Source organism: Aquarana catesbeiana, linkage group LG04 (genome assembly GCF_042186555.1).
Source record: "Aquarana catesbeiana isolate 2022-GZ linkage group LG04, ASM4218655v1, whole genome shotgun sequence".
In the NCBI taxonomy this organism is placed as follows: Eukaryota; Metazoa; Chordata; class Amphibia; order Anura; family Ranidae; genus Aquarana; species Aquarana catesbeiana.
In genome coordinates, this window is record NC_133327.1 from 129,709,016 (window position 1) to 129,734,036 (window position 25,021).

A 25,021-nucleotide genomic window follows, 5' to 3' on the forward strand; every position below is an offset into this window, starting at 1 on the left:
CATTCAGGAACTGGTGCTGCACAGCCTGCGCTGGCATCCATCAACCCAACAATACCTGTCAACTCACTCCCAGTGACATGTCTACAGTTACTAATGGATACAGGAATTTAACATCAATCCAATTTGAAGGGAAAATATAGCTAATCAATTCATCAGATCCACCACACATCTACATTGTAACAATTTGCACCTGGCTGGTTCATCTAACCTGAAGGCATGAGCACAGACAGGAAAAAACAGGAACACAGAAAGAAAAACGGATTAACACCTTGCCTACATGGGGGTGCATTAGTGCATATGGACTGGGCAGCTTGCAAGTCTGGAAAGGCACCATCTATGCTGAAAGATATATCCAGGTTTTAGAGCAGCATATGCTCAGGCAAGAATGGGACAATATTCCTCTCCCAAAACTCTAGCAACTGGTCTCAGTTCCCAGACATTTACAGAGTGTTGTTAAAAAAGAGGGGATGCTACTGTGGTAAACATGGCCCTGCACCAACCTTTTTTGGAATTGGGGTTGTGCTTTGCCAGCTTTTTGTTGCTCTGTCCCAACTTTTTTGAGACATGTTGCTGCCATCAATTTCAAAATTACCTTATTTTTTTTTTTTTACATTTTCTCAGTTTAATTATTTGATATTTTTTATATTTTCTATTGTGAATAAAATATGGCTTTATGTGATTTGTAAATCATTACATTCTATTTTTACATATTTTATACAGCTTCTCAACTTTTTTCAATCGGGGTTGTACTTTTCCTGTCCCCCAGACTAAACAAGCGCTTAACCAATGAAGTGCAGCTACAGCCCCAACGCAAGGAAGGACTTTTTCATTTTTTGGAGTTCGGCTTTAAACTTTTGTCTGTACTGGCTTCCCATTAAAAGGTCACAATCACTTAAAGTAGAACTAAAGGCACAACTTATTTTTCATTTTAGATAGAGTAAGGGAGGGTTATTTCCCTATAGAGTTTATTTTGTCATTTGTGTCCCATTGGGGAGATTTCCCTTCTGGGGGAGGGTCTGAAAGCTTCTATCTTACCCAATAAAAGGGTATCACCTAAATACTTTGCACTAAACTGAAACAATTAATTATTTTTATTTGTTTCCTCTTAGTCTGTTAAATATACAATTGAACGTGTACATACTTGTTGATCCCATCCAAAATCCAAGAGCCTGTACGTTCCTGTGCTCTCTGCAGTGTTATCTCCAGCAGTGTTATCAGCCCTTCCCAGTTCTCTCTGTGGACTACAGACCACATTTCCCCATGTTATTGTAGCTCTACCCTCTAAGGAGCCGCTGAGTTTTGGGTCGCCCTATAGTCTGCACAGCCAGGCAACACGCATTTTCCAACTTGCATCCAGACACAAGAAACAGTCCATGGACTTGTTTTTTTTAGATTGATTAGGGATTTCAATTTGGATAGGGTAAAAGGGGTTATGGGATGCCCAACTGGATTTGAAGAACAAAAAATTAGGAGAATTTCCTTCCCTGACAAATTGGCGTTGATTTAGTAAAGGAAACTAGTCTGTGCACTTGGCAAAGTGCAGTTGCACTTTGCAAGGGCAGTTGCTTCAGGGCTTAGTAAATGAGGTAAAGCTTCACCTTGCAAAGAATACCCCATCACATGCAAGAAAAATTAAAAAACAGTTTTTTTGCTTGCAAATGATTGGATGGTGGAAGTCAGCAGAGCTTCTTTTTATTTAAAAAGCTATGGAGTGACTGTTCTTGCAGAGTGCAACTGCACTTTGCAAAGTGCACAGTCTATTTGCCTTTAGTAAATCAACCCTATTGCAACAACAGATACTTGACTGTATTCCCTCCAGAATAGCAAGAGTCTTTAGCAAAGTAATCCCCAGGGCAGGGCAAGCAGTGGAACTCCCTCTGTCAGCTTTCCTCCTTCTTCCCACCTCCAGCCTGGAGGAAGAACCCCCCTTCCCTGGGGCCCCCTCCCAGGCTACACAGCAGCACCTCAACCATCCATCTTCCCCTTGACTCCCCTGCTGGCCAGGCTCCTTAATATTTAAGGGCTGGTTCAGCCACCCTGCCAGGCCTCCTGCCTGGGGATTGGCCAGATTCCCACAAATATTCAGATCCCTGTCTCCAGCTTCTAGAAGTTTCCATGAAACTTTCAGAACCAGGGGGAGGCGATAGAGGCCTGGTTTACAGAACCTTCCAGCTTGACCTGTATCTGAGCCCTGACCCAATTAACAGACTCATGCAACTACTATGCGTCAAGTAAATTTTCCTACACCTATTCTAGTACTAGAGGGTTCTACATTCTGAAGATGAGAAGAAGGGGACATCTTAGGTAGTTATAACACACTTCCTTTCGTAGTCTATTCCTTCACAGATTGCTGGCTTGTTGTCTGCTTATAATCACAATTGCCTATTTTTGCCTGTATATTGGCTTGGTTAGCCATTTGTTACCTGCATATTGTCAAAATTGTCTGTTTTTTGCACGCTTATCATAATGATTGTCTATATGCTGTCTGCTTTTTTTAGCACAGTTGACTGATTGATGCCTGTGTATTGTATACTATTGCCCATTTAGGGTCCATGTAGTGTCAGGACTGCCATTTTTGCCAATGTATTGTGAGGTCATTTCTGTTTTGAGGATCATATTACTATAATTTTATACCCCTGTAAACATGCCAAAGCCATGCCAAAACATCAAAACACGGTGCTGTTATCCTTTCCCAAAATGCACTTTTGTTTTATTTTTATAGCGTGTATATTCTTCATTTTTCATTATGGAGCATTATGTGCTAATTTCCAGTTCTACTTTAGTTAGCATGCAGATATTTCCCTCTTTTTTTTCACCCTGGTGTACCCTGCTATTACCACCTTTAATTTAATTTTTTTGTAACCAACGTAATTATATATAAAACATTCACACAAAGAAAATCTTCACAGTTTCCAATTTTTCTGATCATTATCCTTATATATTTAATTTCATTATTTCTATTGAAAGAAATTTTGACATATAGATCAGGCCATATAGCTATATGGCCCTATAGACACATGAGAGTGTTAAAATATAATCTGCCCCGGGTGTCAAGTACGATAGGTATTTAGACCACTGCACTGGAGATAAATTATAAATGTAGTGCACAAAAAGGCCTATGGCAAAGAGTCTTGTCAGATATATTTTCATTTATTATCTGCAATAGAATTTTGACATTGGAATCTGGTAAAATCAAGGTCCCAGAGACAGTTTTCATTTACTGGAGGTTGCAGGTACTTTTGTTGCCCAAAGCAACTCCTCTCTGCTAGAATCAGCAAATTTACACAAAAACATGTCCTTGTTTTACTAGTCCTCACCTAGTTTAGAATGTTGTGAGAAATGATAAATAGGTATTTATCTCATTTGAGAAGACTGTACTTCTACTGATAATAGGTAAAAAAAATTTGTAGCATGATAGCTATACAATGAAAAGTCCCTTTGCCTCACAGCAGAAGGCCTACAAAGTAAATCTAGACCTGCATGGTCCATTATCGGCTCCATGCATGCTAGTTGTTACTAACTGGCCAAATTACTCACCTTTGCTTCTGAATAATAATAATAGCGGGAGTCAAACTTCTTACTCAATCTGTATAAGATTGTTATTTCAGTCATTGAACCTGTTGTGTTATGGGGAACGTGTGTGCTTTTTAACCCATTCCTTCTCAGATCCAGGGGTAGTGACCTTGCCTTAACAGCATGCCATGAACACAGGACCCTCTCAGGGGAACTATTCTATTCTCCCATTCACATCTCCTCGGCACTCCAGCTGTGGTGAAACCACAAATCCCATCATGCCTCTGCCTCTAGGAGTCATGCCTGTGATTTGTCAGGGGCTTGCAATGTCTCATGGGACTTGTAGTTTCACCACAGCTGGAGGGCCGAGGTTGCCTACCCCTGCTGTAGACAGTACTTAATGCACCCATACCTCCCAATCATTCCTGATTTGCCGGGATTTTCCCGCAAATTGGACCCTCTCCCGGAATCCTGGCGAATCAAGGCTGAGTCCTGGAATAGCCGTGGCGTGTGCGGGTTGCCATAGTTCCCGCACGTCGCTAGCTACATTTACATGGCAGCCGCATCTCTCTTCTCTGCCTCTTACACAGAGACAGTGCAGGAACCCTCCCCTCCTCCTCCTGTGCTGTGATGTTCTCCTGTACACAGAGGAGGAGGGGGGAGGAGGCACACCAGTCTGCCTGAACGACATTGGATAGTAGAAGATTGGACAAAAGTTACAATGCAGGTAAGCTTTGCACTCCTGGCACATCATCACTGCAAGGGATCATTTTCAAGTTCAGCTGGACTTTAATAGCATTTTACATTTTAGGAGAGTGCTGAGGGGTTTCAGGTTATGTTGTACCAGTCTTCAGGTTTGCCAGGTGGTAGACATGTTGCTGTGTGAAGACTGGCCCATGCATGTCCCCAATCTTCAGCAATATATTGTATTTTATGTATCATAGCCAACATCCTGACAGTGTTGCCAGAGCTGGAGAAGAGTGCTAGCTCTTGGGGTTTTGGAAAAAGCATGTGCCCTTACCTCCAAACTTACAATGCAGTGCTTAGTGCCTGGGGCCACGTGTAGCCCATTGCCACTTTTTGTGTGGCCCATTGATCCCCTGCAGACACTTATCTGTAATCTGTCATGTACCATGTCTCCAGTCTATGATTGACTGCTGATGCATACCCCCAGTCTCCAACAACACCTGTAGCATGTTCATAGTCTCTGACAGTCTCTCGGAGCATATCTGCAGTCTCTGACAGTCTCTTAAAGCATATCTGCAGTCACTGACAGTCTCTTGAAGCATATCTGCAGTCTCTGACAGTCTCTTGGAGCATATCTGCAGTCTCTGACAGTCTCTTGGAGCATATCTGCAGTCTCTGACCGCCCTTGTATCATGTCTCTTGTATCACGTTCGCAGTCTCTGACAGTCTCTTGGAGCATGTCCACAGTCTCTGACAGTCTCTTGGAGCATATCCACAGTCTCTGAAGTCTCTTGGTGCATATCCGCAGTCTCTGACAGTCTCCTGGAGTATGTCCGCAGTCTCTGACAGTCTCTTGGAGCATGTATGTAGTCTCTGACAGTCTCTTGGAGCATGTCTGTAGTCTCTGACAGTCTCTTGGAGAATGTTTGCAGTCTCTGACAGTCTCTTGGAGCATGTCCGCAGTCTCTGACAGTCTCTTGGAGACTGCTTATCAGTGCAGCCTCATCAGTGCCCATAAGTGCAGCCTCATCAGTGCTGCCACAATGCAACTTATCAGTGTCTATAAGTGCAGCCTCATCAGTGCTTCCTCACTGCCCATCAGTGCTGCCTTATCAGTGTAGCCTCATCGGTGCCACCTTAATGCAGCCTCATCAGTGCCCCATCAGTGCAGCTTATCAGTGCCCATCAGTGCAGCCTATCTGTGCCCATAAGTGCCACATATCTGTGTCCATCAGTGCCCACCAGTGCAGCTTATTAGTGCTGTCTCATCTGTGCTCATCAGTGCCGCCTATCTGTGCCCATTAGTGTGGTCTCATCTGTGCTCATCAGTGCCGCCTATCTGTGCCCATTAGTGTGGTCTCATCTGTGCTCACCAGTGCAGCCTGTGCCCATCAGTGCGGTCTCATATATGCCCACCAGTGCCTCCTCATCAGTGCCCATCAGTGCAGTTTATCAGTGCCCATAAGTTCAGCCTCATCAGTGCCGCCTCAGTGACCATAAGTGCAGCCTCATTAGTGGCCATAAGTGCAGTCTCATTAGTGCCGCCTCAGTGCAGCCTCATCAGTGTCAATAAGTGCAGCCTCATCAGTGCTCATCAGTGCAGCTTATCAGTGCCACCTCAGTGCAGTTTGGTAAATAGACCTATGAGTGCTGCCAGCATTGCTGCAGAGGTTGAAGGGGTGGGGGTCAGCCTGTCAGTGCTCAGACCATATGCCGCACACTGCATCAAATTGGTCTGCATGGCTGATGTCTTAGAAGGAAGCCTCTTCTAAAGATGATGCACAAGAAAGCCTGTAAGTTTGCTAAATACAAGCAGACTAAGGACATGGATTACTGGAACCATGTCCTTTGGTCTGATGAGACCAAGATAAACGTATTTGGTTCAGATGGTGTCAAGCGTGTGTGGCGGCAACCAGATGAGTTCATAGACAAGTGTGTCTTGCCTACAGTCAAGCATGGTGGTGGGAGTGTCTTGGTCTGGGGCTGTATGAGTGCTGCCGGGACTGGGGAGCTACAGTTCATTGAGGGAACCATGAATGCCAATATGTACTGTGACATACTGAAGCAAAGCATGATCCCCTCCCTTCGGAGACTGGGCAGCAGGGCAGTATTCCAACATGATAATGACCCCAAACACACCTCCAAGACGACCACTGCCTTGCTAAAGAAGCTGAAGTTGAAGGTGATGGACTGGCCAAGCATGTCTCCAGACCTAAACTCTATTGAGCATCTGTGGGGCATCCTCAAATGGAGGGTGGAGGAGCGCAAGGTCTCTAACATCCACCAGATTCGTGATGTCGTCATGGAGGAATTAGAGGGTTAAGGCAGTGCTGGAAAATAATGGTAGCCACAGAAAATATTGACACTTTGGGCCCAATTTGGACATATTCACTTAGAGGTGTACTCACATTTTCTGCCAGCGGTTTCGACATTAATGTCTGTGTGTTGAGTTATTTTGAGGGGAGTTGTACACTCACTACTTTACATTGTAGCAAAGTGTCATTTCTTCAGTGTTGTCACATGAAAAGATATAATAAAATGTTTTAAAAAAATGTGAGAGGTGTACTCACTTTTGTGAGATACAGTAAGTATGACATGTTTGTTATTTTAAAAAAAAGAACCTTTACAATTACTTTAAATGTCCTACCTAAGAACAGATGCCACCAGCAGCCTGTTCTTACGTTTATTAATCAGAAAAAACTCACCATGTTACTAATACCTTGAAACAATTTTCACTTTGTTGTAGGAGTCTGACTGCCCTGACTTCCCCAAAAACAAACATGACTGGTGTAAGGCTGATGTGCTTGATGCTCTACCAACCACTCTTAGTCCCCTTCTACTTAACCTTAAATTACTAAATTAAACACATAACACCTTCTGGATTAAATGGCCAACAATGGCCCCTTTATTAATTCTGAACATAACAACTTTATAAAAATAACCTTTTATTTTAATAAATATATATATACCGTATTTATCGGCGTATAACATGCACTTATTTCCTCTTAAAATCAGGGGAAAATTGTGGGTGCGTGTTATACGCCGATCCCCGCCAATCCCCCGCTGACTGTGAGCGGAGGAGCGAGCGCCGCCAACATACATACAAAGCCGAGTGTATTCGGCTAGGTTTGGCTAGCTCCGCTCACAGTCATGCCCAGTCCCGACCCCATGATGGACATAACACAGGGACTGAGCGTGACTGTGAGCGGAGCTAGCCGAATCTAGCCAAGTACACTCGGCTATGTATGTATATCGGCGGCACTCGGCTCCGCCCACAGGACTACGAGAGGAGCCGAAAGCAGCCGAGAGCTGCCGAGAGCCACAGATATAGCCCAAACATTTTAACTGACTGCTACGTCTGGGGTTCCTGAAAGAAGGTAATACTATCTCATCGGCTGTCCACCACCACCACAGCATCCTAGCCCCTAGCCGTGATCCCACCAGCACAGGGACAAATGATTACCACCTTCTTGCACCATTCAGCTCGATGACCGATAGCCCATATTTCCAGATAGGGAAGGTACCCATACCGAGATAGGCCCCAACCCATACCACACCATATATATATATATATATATATATATATATATATATATATATATATACCAACCACCATTCCGACCTTCAGGAACCAGAGACCCCTGCCACCAGTACCTGAAACAACAAAACAGAAAAAACACTAACACACATACCATATAGCTGCCTAAAGGGAGGGAGGGAAAAATCACTCTGCTTGTGTGTTACCTCTTCCTCGTCTCGAGCCCGAATGCCAAGCTCCACCCCCGCCCCTGCTAATAGACACAGGACGAGCTGACTAGCACCGCCCTGTGGCCACACTATCCCTTACCGCTTCCTGCACCCAACTTCCTGGTGCATCTTCCCCCAGCGTCCCCCAGTCATGTGGCCCCTCCACTTAGGTTCCCTTTGCTCCGGGACGTTCTAGAGTGTCTCAGTAGCTTACACAATAACTGTTCTGGGACAGAAGGACTGTAATTGGTAGTTAGGGAACTCCAGGCTGTGGAAACATAATGAAACACTTTGTAAGATGCACACAGAGTAGAGTTTATGGGTAATAAGATACCTCATGGTTCCACTGTCAGGTGTAACATTAAATGGTTAGATAAAAAAATCCCGTTAGGCCACTGCTGGCCCTCTTGTGCTAAAAAGACTCAATATTTTTAGCTAGCACAAATAATCTCTTTCCCTCTTGTGGCACTTGCATCACTGTACAGCTGTCCATACATCCCTATATGTAAAGTATGCATCATGTGAAAGCACTGTCCTGCTTTTTGTACTTCTCAGTCTTAGTGTGAAGAAAGTAAAACTGGGAGGTTTGCAATAACTACAGGAACCAACTGGTGATTCTACACCGGGGACATATTTATTAAAGTGTGTTGAGCTTTCCACATGCCATGGAAAGATCACTGTGCTGTGGTAATTATGACTGATCTCATCAATCGACAGAGTTCTTAGTTATCAGAGTGCCTGAATGATGAATAAAATAATAAGAGTCTGGTACTGTGGTCTTCACCTTTTTTATTTTTTATTTGAATAGACTAGTAAATGGCTATAAATTTGTTATTGCTGTCCAGGACCCTGCTGTCAAGATATCACTTCACTTTCCAGCTCTGTGACAACAAGACAGCAAAAAAGTAGCAATTGTCACTGGGACAGGAAGACACAGGGATTTATTTACTAAAGGCAAAAAGACTGTGCACTTTACACGTGCAGGTACACTCTGCAAGGGAATTTGCTCCAGAGCTTGGTAAATGAGGGGACGCTCTGCTGACTTCCATCATTCACTCATGTGCAAGCAAAAATGCTATTTTCTTCATTTCCTTGCATGTAATTGGGTGTTCTTTGCAAAGTTTCACCTCATGTGATAGGCTCTGGAGCAAGTTCCCTTGCAAAGTGCACAGCCCACTTGCCTTTAGTTAATCAACCCCATAGATAATAATAATAGCCTGATGGGTATTCTCTTTCACATTATACTGAAAAATTAGGATTTTTTTTGCAGTCTTTGTTCCTCAAGAGAAATTCCCCAACCCTGTCCCAACAAGGCTTCTGTCCCTTCCCAACTCTGTTCAAATCCATAAAAAAGAGTTTTTGGCTGAAGTGGAGCTTTATTAAATTGTGCCACGGTTTCTGGTTCATACCATTCTGCTTATTTGTTTTGTACCCAGGTATGATGGTGGCCCTTTTCCTGTACAAGGGAAATATCCCTCGACTCTTCCAGAGGAATCTACTCTACAGCCAGAAAAGCAAATTCAGAACCCCTAAAGCAAAGAATGTTCAGCCTAAAACTTCAAGTAATAAATCATCGCCTGCAAAGAGTCCAAAGAAAAAATCCAGTGAGGCCAGGCAGCAGAAAGTGGAGAATGTGCCAATAAAAGACAAAAGCAGCTAAACCTGTTCTAGAAATTTTGTACTGGATTCTTTAACCTATAGGCAGAAAAAACAACCCAGGACATTCTGGACTTACACCACAGATGTTCATTGTTCCACTTTTTCTTGGGCTTCATCAAAAGTCTATCCACTGTGTCTTTTCATGTCAGGGACTGCTTGGTAAATTAAACTTGTCATGAGAGAATTATGGAGGCTGCCGTTGCTGACCTCTCCTGAAAATGCTAGTTCTTTGGTTGTCATGTTGACTGGCTTTAATGCTTTCTGCGTCACTGACCTGAATTGAGTATAAAGTTAAGGAATTTTGACAATTTTCTGACACAAATTTTCAGCATTTATATTTATGTTTAAAAAGTATTAAATCCAAAAAATGGCCAAACAACTAGCATTTTTAAGAAGGAGGTCAGCAAAGGTGGCCCCTATAATTTGCCAATTACAGGGTCAATTTAAAGTAGTAAATAAGTCCTTCTCAAGGATCCTCTTCTACAAATATCTCTGTCAACAGGCATATATATTTCATTTTAGAACAAAAAGCTGTAAAAGACATTTTAAGAATAAAACATTTGTAATAAAAATGTTTCTGGCTGTATTGGTGACATTTATTTTAGACTCGAAATTATTGCACTCCATTTGAAGTCATCAGCAGAGCAACGTAGGAGAGGTGCTGTGTTAACGTCTATGTAAATTCTAAATACATTTTCCAGTATATTCGGCATCATGTCTCACTGTATATGTTTTTTTTAAGCAAATCGTTTGTTTGTGAAATTGTTGTAAAGTTTCTTACCTGGAGATCCTGCAAGTAACAGCACTCTTTGTTCCAATGCTAAGCTGCTGTCTTGCATTTAGCAGCAGTGTGTTGACCCTGTGGTTCACAATTCTTGGACTGTCTACAGATAGGCAGCCCAATGGCCAACTAAAGGTGCATGCACTGCAGGCTGCACTGACAACACTGCTGCTAATTGCGAGACAGTGGATTAGACTGGCCATACATTATACAATTTTCTTGTACCATTTTTTAGATTAACCAATCATATAATATGATGTCAAACCTGAACACTTTCAATTTGTATGCAATCAGGCAGACCCTTGCACTACAGAGTTGAAGAGTTGACTCTAAAGGAATTTGAACAAGAAAATTGTATAATGTATGGCCAGCTTTAGCGTTGCAACAGGATGTGCTGTTATCGGCAGGAGATTTCAACTGATTAACATAAAACAATGTGCTTGATAATGACAAAACAACAAAAATGAAATAAATAAAGCTTACCTTTCCCTAAAATGGCACTTCTGTCAATTTTTCCTAGTTCCATCAAATCACAGAAATTAGGTCTGCTCAGATTCTTCCTGTCAACTGCACGGTAGCTCATTTCCAGGTTCTGGAAATCCTCTACCATACATTACTTAGAATATATAAAACACAAAGCGCTGTGATGCTAAATAGCTGATAATTACACAGAAAACCATTACTTAGAACCCCCAAACATTTCATATATATATATATATATATATATATATATATATATATATGTATATGTGTATATCTATATATATATATATATATATATATATATATATATATATATATATATATACATATATATATATATAGATATACACATATATCTATATATATATATATATATATATATATATATATATATATATATATATATTGATTGTTGCAATATTTTATGTCATACGGTATTTGCGCAGCGGTCTTTCAAACACACTTTTTTGGGAAAATAGACACTTTCATGAATTACAAAAAAAAACTATACAGTAAAGTTAGCCCAATTTTTATTGTATAATGTGAAAGATGATGTTACGCCAAGTAAATAGATACCTAACATGTCATAACTCAAAATTGTGAACACAAGTCAGTGAAATTGATCACTTATATACTGCTGGCAGCGAGGTTTACAATTGCTAGGCACTGGAAACAGTCAGTTATTCCTCTCAATTACACAGGAAGTAAACTCAATTGGATCATGGTTAATGATAAGCTCATTTATATACTTTGTAAGAATTCCAAAAAATTTGATAAGATATTGGACCTGTGGATTTGTTATATCTCGGCTTCCTAGTGAACTCCGGGTTGGCCCTCTTCTTCCTCTTCTCCTTCTTCCTTTTCCTCATTATTTCCCTCTTTTTCTGGTATCTAAATGTACTGTACATTTGGTTGTCTATGGGGCCTCATACAGTTGTGTGCCCTACGATAGTCTCAGGGATTAATGGTGGGATTTGCCCGTGGCTCCTTACTCATTACTCCCTCCCCCCTTCATCTTTTCCGTATACCATGCCCTTGTTCCTGCTCTCCATCGTACATAGTTGTATTCCTGACTACCGATAAGAAGTGATTATTTGGTTCCACTATCACTCACGATTACGTTTTGGTTTGTGTTTTTTTTGGTTGGATAACAGTTATCTTATTTGGTCATACCTTATGTGCCTTTGTTTTACTATGTTGACAACCTGAGAATTGGCTTTGTTCCAATGATATTTCGGTTACTACCAAATTTTTTTTTCTTTCCCAATTAAAATATTGAAATATAAAATTGCACGACAAACTATGGTACCTAAAAATCTCCATAGGCGATGCTTTACATTTTGTTTTACAGTTACCAGGTTAGAGTTACAGAGGAGATCTTTTGCTAGAATTATTGTTATCACTCTAACGATCACGGCAATACCTCACATGTGTGATTTTAACAGCGATTACATATGCGGGCGCACATTACGCATTTGTTTTCTTTGCTGCGCAAGCTCGCGGGGTTGAGGGCGCTTTAAAAAAAAAAAAAGTCTTATTTATTTTATATTGTCACTTTAAAAAAATAATAATTCTGATCACTTTTATTGCTGTCACAAGGAATGTAAACATCCCTTGTTACAGTAGTAGGTGGTGACAAGTACACTTTACGGAGGAATCGGGGGTCTAAAAGACCCCCAAATCCCTCCTTTGCACTTCAAAGTATTCAGATCGCCAAAAACTGTGATTCTGAATACTGTAATTTTTAAAACATCTGCGCCATTGACAGCCGAGTAAAGTGGAAGTGACGTCGCTTTGTGTGTTTACATAGGAGACTGGAATGAAGCCGTTTCTGGCTTTGTTTCAGTCTCGCTCTAGCCAACGGACGTGCCGGATCACGGATCGGGTCTCCCGGGTTGCAGCAAAGAAAATCGCTTTTTGTCCCCTCAACACAGTCGGTGTTGATGGGGGAATCCCTCCCATGGAGCTATTGTGTTCTCCTAATGGGGAGGGGGGAGTCAGCCTCTGCCAGGAGAACACAGTGATTGCTGCTAATGGCTATAATAGCCACTAGCAATAACTGCATGTAAAATCCGGCAGGCTTTTTGTACCCAAGTTGATCGATCAACTTGCGTGCATTCAGCCTGCCCATACATAGCTTGAATCCTCGCCTGGTCCCTTTTGAACCAGACAAGATTTAAACCTTCTATGGCTGAGTTAAAGAATTGATAAGTTGCAATATATTACATTTTTATTTAATACTGCTTTAACTTATTGACAATGGGAGCTTGGCCTGTTGTAATCATGGTGTTAAAGGAGAATATTTTTGCCTATATAAGAGGCATCAGTGAAGACCTAGTGAAACTTCATACCTTTACCAACCCTAGCCAAAATGGAGAAACATTTTTAACTGCATGTCTAAACCTACATGGAGAGATATACGGAAGCTGCCATCCTGATCCACTTCGTAAAATATTACTAACCTGTCTGTTTCCTGCTTCATTATTTTCACAATCGCTGGCCATAAACAAGGTTGCAGATCCAGAAAGTCCGTGTGAAGTAAGGACTCCTGATCAGCATTTTTAGGGGGGTAAAAATATTTTTATTGGTAATAAGAACAGCGTAACAGTTACATAACTGATATATCAAAATAGAAAAAGAGGGCTGCGAGCAGGCCAAGTGGTTATCGCCTGCAGGCATGCTCGTGACATATCTCAATAATGACACAGAGAAGTGCAAATAATATCAAACAATAAATAACAGCAAAAAGAAAAAAAAGGGGGGGGGGGAGAAGAGATAGAGAGGGGTGGAGAGCCAAGGAAGAAGGAGAGAGAGAAGAGAATAGAAGAATTCTGCTGGGAAAGCATGGAATAGAAGAAAAAAGAACTGTACTTGTGGGGATCATCGCCACATGTGATAATTCAGGGTAGGGGTGAGGATGAGTTTGAAGAGGGAGCATATCAGTCAGAGTGTCGGCTGAGGAGAAGCAAAGCCAAATGGCCCATAGAACTTTATATCTATCATGGGTATTATTGTCGAGTGCCAGCATCTCCTCCATTCTCATGGCGTCGTTCACTGTAGATACCCATAATGATAATGGAGGAGTAGTGGTGGTATTTACTTTATTTTCTTTACTGGAAAGCGGGATAAGTTGCCAAGCCGCCGACAAGAAAAAAACAGAGGAGACATCGTTTCTGTGAGGCTATGGAGCCCGGCAGCATGGAGAGAAGGGCAATCTCTGGGGTCAGCTGCAAAGATTCCTCATAAATAACGTTATACACCTTAAATACCTGAGTCCAGAAGGGTTGTATCCGATCACACTCCCACCAGACATGGATGTAAGTACCTGAGGATGTACCACAGCGCCAACAGGAGGCCGGGGTAGACAGAAAGATTTTGTGTAAGGTGAAAGGGTCCCTGTACCATCTAGAAAGGCTCTTAAAATTCTTCTCCTGCGAATAGCAGGAAATAGAGGACTTGTGGGTGAAGTGGAACGCAGTCTGCCATTCTGCTCTGGAGAGGCTCTTTCCCAGCTCTGCCAACCACATCTTAGTGTAGGGGGGCAGGTCATTATGTGTGAGGGGCTGGATCAGGCCGTATAGGGAGGAGAGTAGATGTCTGGGCATATCACAGAGAGAGCTTAAACATTCAGTGAAGGGATGGTATATTTGAGAGGAGAGGAATAATTCTTTAGCAAAGGAAGATAAGTGTAGGGCAGTGAGCCAGTCGTGTGTAGGATGAAAGTATGGGCCTGGGGCCAAAAGGAGGAGCGATGGAATGAACCTAAAGTGGGAACCCTGATGCCCTGGGGGAAGGCTGGGTTGTCAAATAGGGAGGATAGGGGGGAGGGGTCTGAAGAGAGGCCCTCATATAGCCCCCTTCGGTACCATAGAGTGAGAGCAGCAATGGTTAGGGGCGAGGCGGAGGACATGCTACAGATGTTTCCTTTGTGTCCCCATAGAAGGGCAAGTAAATCTACTGAGGCCAAATCCTGTTCAACCATGACAGAGGCTTTTTGAAAAGGACGTGGGAACCATTCAAGAACACATGCCATGAGAGTAGCTTTGTAATATAATTCAAAGTCAGGTAGTCCTGTACAACCTTGAAGCTTTGGACGGGTGAGTAGCTTATGTTTGACTTTGGATAGGCCCTAATTCCAGATAAAGCGAATGGAAAGTGAGCAAAGAAGGCTTTGGGGATTAGTATGGCTATGGTTTGGAAGAGATACAGCGGTTTGGGGAGGGTATCCATTTTAATGGTGTTGATTCGGCCGAACCATGGTATCGCGGAGCCCCCCAGGATGCCAGGTGATGCCTAAGGAAATGCCCTTGGTTTGCCATTGGAAGGAGTAGTTGGAGCGAAGGGATGTAATTAAGGGGGTGGATAAAGAAATATTTAGAGCCTCCATTTTGGAGATATTAAGCTTGAAGTTACTAAATGAGCTGAAAACGCTGGAACTAAGAAAAGAGTGAAGGCAGGGTCGTATGAGGTTGTTGGGCATAAATCAGCAGATCGTCCACGTAAAGAGATAGTTTATGGTGGGCGGAGGGGGTTTGAACGCGAATGTCACACGCCAAGTGTTCAATCACTATGACAAATAGGAACGGGGAGAGGGGGCAACCTTGGCGGGTGCCATTCGAGATGTCGAACTGATCAGCATTTTTAAAGGGAAAGGTCAGCAAAGCCAGCCTACAGACTTCATTGCTACAAGTTTCCTTGAAACAAATTTGAAGCACAGATCTTTCATTTCAAATAGCAGCTATGTTGTTGTTGTGTTGTAGAACACTGATAATGCTATATACAAAAATCATGAACACAATTGTATACCTATATAGTCATTTTTTTGACCATACGTGAAGGTTTCAAAGAGGATTTTTATTGCCCATACAAACCTGAGGTATACCATAGACTTGTTACATGAATCTAATTAAAAGCACGTCCAATTTATAAATGTTATTACAGTGGTATTGCTTTGTGTCCAAACCTGTTGATTTTGCTTTTGAAGATCTTTCTCACCATTTTAGCTTTACTAGTAAATGTTCATAACTTAGTTTTGTTTGTGAAATCTTATACAAGTACATAGCAGCCCCAGTTTAGAATAAGGGGGCTACATATGGATGTGGGACAGACTCTAACCCTTGGCCAATATATATATGGATCACCTGATCATCCCGAAAGCTGCAGATCCAAACACTGCATGACCACTGTAAACAGGGTCCTTATAACTGTTTTGTCCTAGATGGTTCTACACAGCCAGAACATACTATGTAGCTCATAGCTCGCACTATCAAAAGGAATACTTTTCATCTCATCTCATTTCATCTAGTTAAATGTTAAATTGAAAACATTTGTCTACTACAGTCCACTGAACTAAGAAAATATCTGTAATATCATCTTAATTCTATATTTTAATGTCACAACCACATTATATAAAGTAAACAGATACTTAAGCCGCGTACACACGGGCGGACTTTTCAACCGGACTGGTCCGACTGACTTTCCGACGGACTTTCAACGGACTTTTGATGGACTTCCGACTGACTTTTTAACGAACGGACTTGCCTACACACAATCACACCAAAGTCCGACGGATTCATACGTGATGACGTACACCGGACTAAAATAAGGAAGTTAATAGACAGTAGCCAATAGCTGCCCTAGTGTCGGTTTTTGTCCGTCGGACTAGCATACAGACGAGCGGATTTCTGGGTCCGGCGGAGTTACGACTTAAAGATTTGAAGCATGTTCCAAATGTAAAGTCCGTCAGATTTTCGACTGAAAAAGTCAGCTGAAGGTCCGATGAAGCCCACACACGATCGGATTGTCCGCCGGACTCGGTCCGTCCAACCAGTTCGGTCGAAAAGTCTGACCGTGTGTACGCTGCATAAGCCCTGCTTCACACCAGTGTGGCTTTGAAATTGTGCTGCTTCAGCACAATTTGCACCTCTGATTTAATTGCAGCTTGCGACTTCGTTTTACAGAAATCTTTGCAAGTCGCTATGAAATCATAAAAAAGCAATGCAGGAACCTTTTTCATAATAGCTGCGACTTGAGTCGTGGCAATTTGAACGGTTCCATTGCTGGCAATGGAGGTGCGACTTGTCATGCGATTTGGAACTGTCAAATGGCGTGACAAATCGCACCGCTGTGAACGAGGGCTAAATGTGTCAATACGCAAAACTGGCTGCGCCTGCAAAAAGACATCTAGCTAAGATGCACACAGACCACACCACACTATAGATGTGATCATTTGAAATTTTGGGGTTTTGTTTTTACCCTACCAGCAGCCTGCCACCCTTCTAATTTGTAATGTAAACACAGAGCAGGTGCACAGGAAGATGGGACAGAGCAGAGTGCTGAGACTCAATTTGAACAACTTTACTTTCTCTTCGCTTGGGAAATTTTAGAAATAATTACTCCTCCATGTCTGCAGCTATAGAGGCCAGTGAGAATTTCTTTCAAAGTTTATTTATTGCTTATTATGAATTTGTAAATATTTAAATGCCTGGCCAAAGCTTTACTTTAAGGCTCACAAACATTTAGGCTGCATTCACACCTGAGCGTAGCATCTTTGAGCGTTTTTGTCGCGTTTTTATGCACGATTTTGTCACGTTTTTATGCGTGACTTGCACGTTTTTATACAGTTTTTGAGCTTTGGCGTTTTTTATTAGCCAATAGACTAAACTATTCTGATGCATAATTTTTTGCTAGGTATTTCTGCTTTTTTAGCTTTTCCATTAGCTTTTATTTCTTTTTTTAGTATTATTCTTTTTTTTTTCCGTTAGGGTAAGTGGTTAGAGTTAAGGTTAGGTTAAGGTTAGGATTAGGAGTTGGGGTTAGGGTTAGAATTAGAGGTTAGGGTTATTTATTTATTTTGTTAGGGTGTTAATACTACTACTACTGCTACTACTACTGCTACTAATAATAATAAATAAATGTAAAATAAATAAAAATAATCATAAATAAATTCAATAAATGAATACTAATACTAATACATCGCGGCGATCGGTGGATCGGTGTGTCAGTCTGACACACCACTACACCAATCTTGGTAAAGAGCCTCTGGCAGAGGCTCTTTACCACGTGATCAGCCGTGTCCAATCACGGCTGATCACGATGTCAGTAGTAAGAGCCGTTGATCATCTGACAGACGCGAGTAGAGGAGAACCGATCGGCGGCTCTCCTGGCAGGGGGGGTCTGTGCTGATTGTTTATCAGCGCAGCCCCCCCCTCAGATCACCACACTGGACCACCAGGGATCGCCACTAGGGCCACCAGGGAAGGGGCAACATGTGGATGGACAGGTATATACCCCATGGCCATCCACATGTGCCCAGTGTGCCCAGTCAGTGCCCAATCTGTGCCAATCAGTGCCCACAAATGGGCACTGATTGGCACCATTATGTTGCAGTGATGCCCAGCAATGCCACCCTTAGGGGCATCAGTGCAAACAATCAGTGTCATCAGTGCCACCCATCAGTGTCCATCGGTGCCACCTGTCAGTGCCCATCCGTGCCCATCTGTGCCCATCTGTGCCAACTATCAGTGCCACCCATAAGTACCCATCAATGCCACCTACGAGTGCCCATCAATGCCACCTACGAGTGCCCATCGGTGCCACCTATGAGTGCCCATCAGTGCCGCATACCAGTGCCACCTATCAGTGCCACCTATCAGTGCCCATCAGTGCCGCCTATCAGTGCCCATCATCAGTGCCCGTCAGTGCCACCTCATCAGTGCCACCTCATTGGTGCCACCTCATCGGTGCCCATCAGTGCTGCCGTATTTTAACAGAAACAAAGAAAAACTTTTTTTTTTTCAAAATTTTCGGTCTTTTTTTATTTGTTGCGCAAAAAAAAAAAAAAAAAACGCAGAGGTGATCAAATACCACCAAAAGAAAGCTCTATTTGTGGGAGGAAAATGATAAAAAATTTGTTTGGGTACAGTGTTGCACGACCGCGCAATTGTCATTCAAATTGCGACAGCGCTGAAAGCTGAAAATTGGCCTGGGCGGGAAGGTGTCTAAGTGCCTGGTATTGAAGTGGTTAAAGAAGATAAAAATAATGATAAATAACTAAACACCCCAACCCTAACACAAAATAAATAAATAAATACTTTTTTTGTTTTTATTTGGGTTTGGGTGTTTATTTATTATTATTATTATTATTATTATTATTATTATTAATAATAATTTATGTAAGATTTTTTAAGGTTAGGGGTTAATTAGTATTTATTTTATTTTATTTTATTTATTTATGATGTTTTTTAAGATATTTGTGTATTTATTTTACAATTATTTGTTCATACTGTATATTATTACTATTTTATTTTTTAAATGTCTTCATTTGGACCAAAAATTGTGCAAAAATGGGTGACAAAAAGGCGCAAATGTGCACAAAAGGTGCGAATGACGCGTTTCAATTAATTTCTTTCAGAATAAAAACGCTCCAATAGCACTCAAATCTGCCCGATCCAAGCTACAGAAAAAGCTTCAGAAATTTTTTGAGCTACAGGCATTTGGCTTCAGGCGACTTGGAGTGGAGATGTGAACCATCTCCATAAAGAATGATTGATTTTTTTCTCCTCCAGCGTTTTGGAGCTTGAAGCTTCAAGCTACAAAACATTGAAGTGTAAATGAGGCCTTAGTAATCTAGAAAACTCAAAAGTGCAAATTACTATTTACTTTATATATTCCTAAATCATTTGACTATGGCTACTTGTAAAATTAGACATCTACCTTTATAATTAGAAATGTGTGCAATCTATAGTAATATTACTTTTAACCTGTCTCTTGTACCATGTCAACAGTCTCTTTTCATTCGCTTCTTGAAACACGTTGGTAGTCTCATGGAACACTGGATTTGGTAAAATCTCTTCTCTTAGAAGAATACCACAATAACAATTAGCAATTACACTTGTATGTTCATTTTCTTTTCTCCAGTTTAAAATTAAAACTCCAGGAAGTATAACATTAGATTATAGTGAGAGGTACAATACCTTGAAAAAGTATTCACACCCCTTGAAATTTTCCACATTTTGTCATGTTACAACCAAAAATGTAAATGTATTTTATTGGGATTTTATGTGATAGGCCAACACAAAGTGGCACATAATTGCAAAGAGGAAGGAAAATGATAAATCGTTTTCAATTTTTTTTCAAATAAATATCTGAAAAGTGTGGTGTGCATTTGTATTCAGCCCCCTTTACTCTGATACCCCTAACTAAAATTGAGTGAAACCAATTGCCTTCAGAAGTCACCTGATTAGTAAATAGAGTCCACCTGTGTGTAATTTGATCTCAGTATAAATACAGCTGTTCTGTGAAGCCCTCAAAGGTTTGTTAGAGAACCTTAGTGAACAAACAGCAACATGAAGGCCAAGGAACACACCAGACAGGTCAGGGATAAAGTTGTGGGGAAGTTTAAAGCAGGGTTACGTTATAAAAAACAATATCCCAAGCTTGGAGCATCTTACGGAGCACTGTACAATCCATCATCCGAAAATGGAAAGCGTATGATGCAGTTCATCTAAACTGACAGGCCAGGCAAGGAGAGCATTATTCAGAGAAGCAGCCAAGAAGCCTATGGTAACTCTAGAGGAGCTGCAGAGATCAACAGCTCAGGTGGGAGAATGTATCCACAGGACAACTATTAGTCGTGCACTCCACAATGCTGGCCTTTATGGAAGAGTAGCAAGAAGAAAGCCATTGTTGAAAGAAAGCCATAAGAAGTCCTGTTTGCAATTTGCGAGAAGCCATGTGAGGGACACAGCAAACGTGGAAGAAAATGCTCTGGTCAGATGAGACCAAAATTGAATTTTTTGGCCTAAAAGCAAAATGCTATGTGTGGCGGAAAACTAACACTGCACATCACCCTGAATGCACCATCCCCACTGAGAAACATGGTGGTGGCATCATCATGTTGTGGGGATGCTTTTCTTCAGTAGGGACAGGGAAGCTGGTCAGAGTTGATGGGACGATGGATGGAGCCAAATACAGGGCAATCTTAGAAGAAAACCTGTTAGAGTAGAGTCTGTAAAAGACTTGAGACTAGGGCAAAGGTTCACCTTCCAGCAGGACAACAACCCTATACATACAGCAAGAGCTACAATGGAATGGTTTATCAAAGCATATTCATGTGTTATAATGGCCAGTCAAAGTCCAGACCTAAATCCAATTGAGAATCTGTGGCAAGACTTGAAAATTGCTGTTCACAGACGCTTTCCATCCAATCTGACAGAGCTTTAGCTATTTTGCAAAGAAGAATGGGCAAAAATTTCACTCTCTAGATGTGCAAAGCTGGTAGAGACATCCCCAAAAAGACCTGCAGCTGTAATTACAGCGTAAGGTGGTTCTACAAAGTATTGACTCAGGTGGGCTGAATATAAATGCACCCCCACTTTTCACATATTTATTTGTAAAGCATTTTGAAAACCATTTATCATGTTCCTTTCACTTCACAATTATGTGCCACTTTGTGTTAGTCAATCACATAAAATCCCAGTAACATACATTTACGTTTTTGGCTGTAACGTGACAAAATGTGGAAAATTCCAAGGGGTATGAATACTTTTTCAAGGCACTGTAAGTGTAATGTGTAGTTTACACTTGCACATTGTCCTTTGGCAGATAGAAGGCTTTGGAAACTTTGCTGTCAGTGCTGTGTACTGATATAACAGTTGCACCTTTAGTGTGCTGGGATCAGAAGTGTTCAGTTAATGCAGGGGTGTCCAATCTTTTTTCCAAGAGGGCCAGATTTGATGAATAGAACATGCTTGAGGGCCGACCATTTTGCCTGACATTCTTAAACCATTAAAATTTGGTCTAAGTGTGTCCATCCGAGCACTAATACACGGCCCAACAAGAATTCTCTTGCCTTTGTGCTGTGTGTGGTGAATAGATGAGCTTGGGCGTGTTATTTGGATATACCGGACTTAATCTGCTTATAACATGCACCTTCACTTTAAAAATGAAGTTTCAGGAAAAAAAATCTTAAATTTTAAATAAAGAACTGTGAAGCAAAATAAGGGTCAGTGCCCATCAATGCAGCCTAATCAGTGCCCATCTGCGGCCCCCACTCCATTGCCATGAATGTGGCCCCCACTGTATTGACATGAATGCAGCCCCCACCGTATTGACATGAATGCAGCCCCCACCACATTCACATGAATGCAGCCCCCACCGTATTGACATGAATGCAGCCCCCACCACATTCACATGAATGCAGCCCCCACCGTATTGACATGAATGCAGCCCCCACCGTATTGACATGAATGCAGCCCCCACCGTATTGACATGAATGCAGCCCCCACCGTATTGACATGAATGCAGCCCCCACCACATTCACATGAATGCAGCCCCCACATTGACATGAATGCAGCCCCCACCACATTGACATAAATACGGCAGCCCCCACCACATTGACATGAATGCAGACTCACCATTGCTGTCAGTGCAGCCTGATTCATGTCCATCTGCAGCCTTGGAGGAGACAGGGAGGGGGCGGGACGAGCGCCAACAGATATACAGGAGAAATTCCTGTTTACACGGCGGCCTCTTTAATTGAAAGTCCCGCCTCCTATGATGGACAAAACAATTGTCCAATGGCAGCGCAGGAGACGGGACTTCCTTTTACACAGGACGCCGTGTAAACAGGAAATTCTCCTGTATCCTGTACGGCGCTTGTCCCGCCCCCTCCAAGGCAGCCAGCATATCTATCTTTTATGGCCCCCGGCGCTCGGGGATTCGTTGGGGGCCACAAAAGATATATATGTCAAAATTACCAGGCGGGCCGTCCGAAACCGGACCGCGGGCCGCGATTGGCCCGCGGGCCGGACTTTGGACATGCCTGAGTTAATGGTACCACAGTGGCAACCAAGTTGTAGAGTCTTTTACCCACTAATGGACACTGACATTGCACTTTGTAAAACCTTGAGTTCTTCTTTAATGACCTGTTCTATTAGATCTTATGTTTATTTTTTATGATATTTAAATACAGATTACCTCTCCCAATTGAAATCGCATATGGTGACACATGATATCAAACTTAAGAAAGGTCCTCCTAAAATAGCCTTCCACATAAGCAGCGTTGAAGTAGAAAGGATAAAAGAACTGTGATGCGTTATAAGCTGGTAAGGCAAAGGTCAGATTGTTTGATTCTCCAAAGCGGAAAAGCATGTTCATGATGGTGCTGCTGGCCGTCTTGTGAGTTTTCATGAAGAAAATATGTTTGTGAGGCTTACATGATTTCTTCTTTATAACATTAACTTTAGAGGAGCTCTTAGTTGGCTTCTGTGCTATATCACTGTTGAAAAAGAGAATATATGTGAGGTCAGGTTTTTTAAAATACCATTTTTTTACTCTCTTAAATGTAGGAACTATAAGCAGAAATGGAATCCCCCATCCTGCACAGCCAGGCACACCAAATTTTCAGTCTCCCAGAGTCAGAAAACAGTCCAGTACTTTTTTTTTTTTGTTTTATTGAGGGGATAAAACTTGGATAGGGATAGAGGTATTATGGGATGCTCGCTTGAGTTCAGAAAACTCTTATGGGACAACTCTTCCTATATACAGCTATATACAGTCTCTATGTACGCTCCTCTTCTTCCTCCAGACCTTGCTTGCAAAAACATACTCAGCTGGGACACTTTTAGTGAATCTGGCAAAATACTCAGCCAGCTCAAAGCAAAAGCCCTTTACAGGCTGGGACCCCAGGCCTCTTTGGTTGTGTAGCAAAGTCCAGTGTCCATCTTACATCCCCGTGGCTACTGATCCCAGCACCACCTCTTCAGGCACTGCCAGCCTGCCTAGCTGCAGCTGTCCCATTCACTAGCCCTCCTGGGTACTTCTCCACAGTCCTCCCACCTCCCAGACTGACACCACAGTCCTTCCAAACTGCTCACTCACCAGCCCACCCGGCTCACTCCTCTGGAGACTCCTGGATGTGCTGAACCTCCCCCACTGTCCTCTCCTTGCACCCGTGCCTCCAGGAAGGATTTCCTCCATGTGCTGTAGAGGGTCCCTCCAGCCCCCGACCCGAGGTCGCCCCACTTCCAGCCTCCTCAGCACTCCTTCACTATCTTCCCCCTGACTGCCCCTGCTGGCATGACTTATGAGTATTTTTTTTTTTTAAACAATAGTGTTTATTCAGTTTTGGATCTACAAAAAATAAAACAAAAACCAGGAACGTTATTTAGCATACTTCTACAGATATCATCGACTGTAATAAAAATAATGAAATAAACGGGGAAAAGAAAAACAAAAAAACGGGGAGAATAACAACTCTCAGGGTAGTACATTAACTTACAGTTACATCGTCCCAGCCTGGTTTATAGGAACTATACCTTGTGCAGATGGCACTGTTTTCCTCCGCCCGTCACCCCCGTGGGAGCTCGCTGTGACTAGGCGGAGGTGCAGTCCCTGCTATTCAATGTTTATTTATTTTCCTACTAACGTTTTTGTTTATGTTATCAACTAAACCCACGAACCAGACTAGGAAAAGGAAGTGCCAATGTTCTTTATCAGTATAAGGACCTTTGTAACTGAATAGGACTTTACTGGTGAGTTATAGTATTATTGTATCATGAGTACTTCCCGACTTACATAATATTTTATTCAACTATATGGGTTGAGCTCAAAACGAGTCCTCAACCCATTAAAAGAAAACAAACTTAGCAATGAACCTGAGAAGAGAAAGAGAGAAGGGAAATAGAAAAGGAAAAGAGGGGGAGCGTGAGAGAGTGGGAGGGGGTAGGGGGTGGGGAGGTGGTGTGGATGCGCTCCTGCCACGCAGTGGATGCTTCAGTCGTCAGGCATCCTACGTATTAGTAAGGTACCTTATCCAGGGATCCCATATTTTGTTAAATCCAGCAATCTTATCCTTCAAGATTGCTGTAAGGCGTTCATTTACCATTATCCATGAAAGCTTGGCTTTTAGTAAGTAAAAAGGGACCGTGTGAGACCTCCAAGACTTGGCTATTGAAATCCTGGCCGCCACAAATATGAATGTGATTAGTCTGCACATAGGCTTTGATGCCCCCTCCACTGGGCATCCCAGCAGCGCGTGCAGAGGTGATTTAATTAGATTCACTTGCGTGAGGGAGTATATGAGATTATACGTGCGTATCCAAAATCTCCTCACTTTGGGACACGTCCACCAAGTGTGGAACATGGTGC

The 25,021-nt window shown here is 42.2% G+C and overlaps 2 protein-coding genes across 2 annotated transcripts in view; one reads left to right on the forward strand and one right to left on the reverse strand.

Moving 5' to 3' along the window:
* Window positions 1-10,857, forward strand: part of AQP12B (aquaporin 12B) — an 81,908-nt gene extending 71,051 nt beyond the window's left edge. The window contains exon 3 of the mRNA XM_073625622.1: window positions 9,384-10,857. Within this exon, the coding sequence (XP_073481723.1) occupies window positions 9,384-9,607 (224 nt within the window). The 3' untranslated portion in view covers window positions 9,608-10,857. The remainder of the gene's footprint in view (window positions 1-9,383) is intronic.
* Window positions 10,858-22,800: 11,943 nt separating this feature from the next.
* LOC141139474 (galactose-3-O-sulfotransferase 2-like) overlaps window positions 22,801-25,021 on the reverse strand; it is a 52,436-nt gene continuing 50,215 nt past the window's right edge. Inside the window, exon 3 of the mRNA XM_073625624.1 lies at window positions 22,801-23,150. Coding sequence (XP_073481725.1) covers window positions 22,835-23,150 — 316 coding nt within the window. The 3' untranslated portion in view covers window positions 22,801-22,834. The remainder of the gene's footprint in view (window positions 23,151-25,021) is intronic.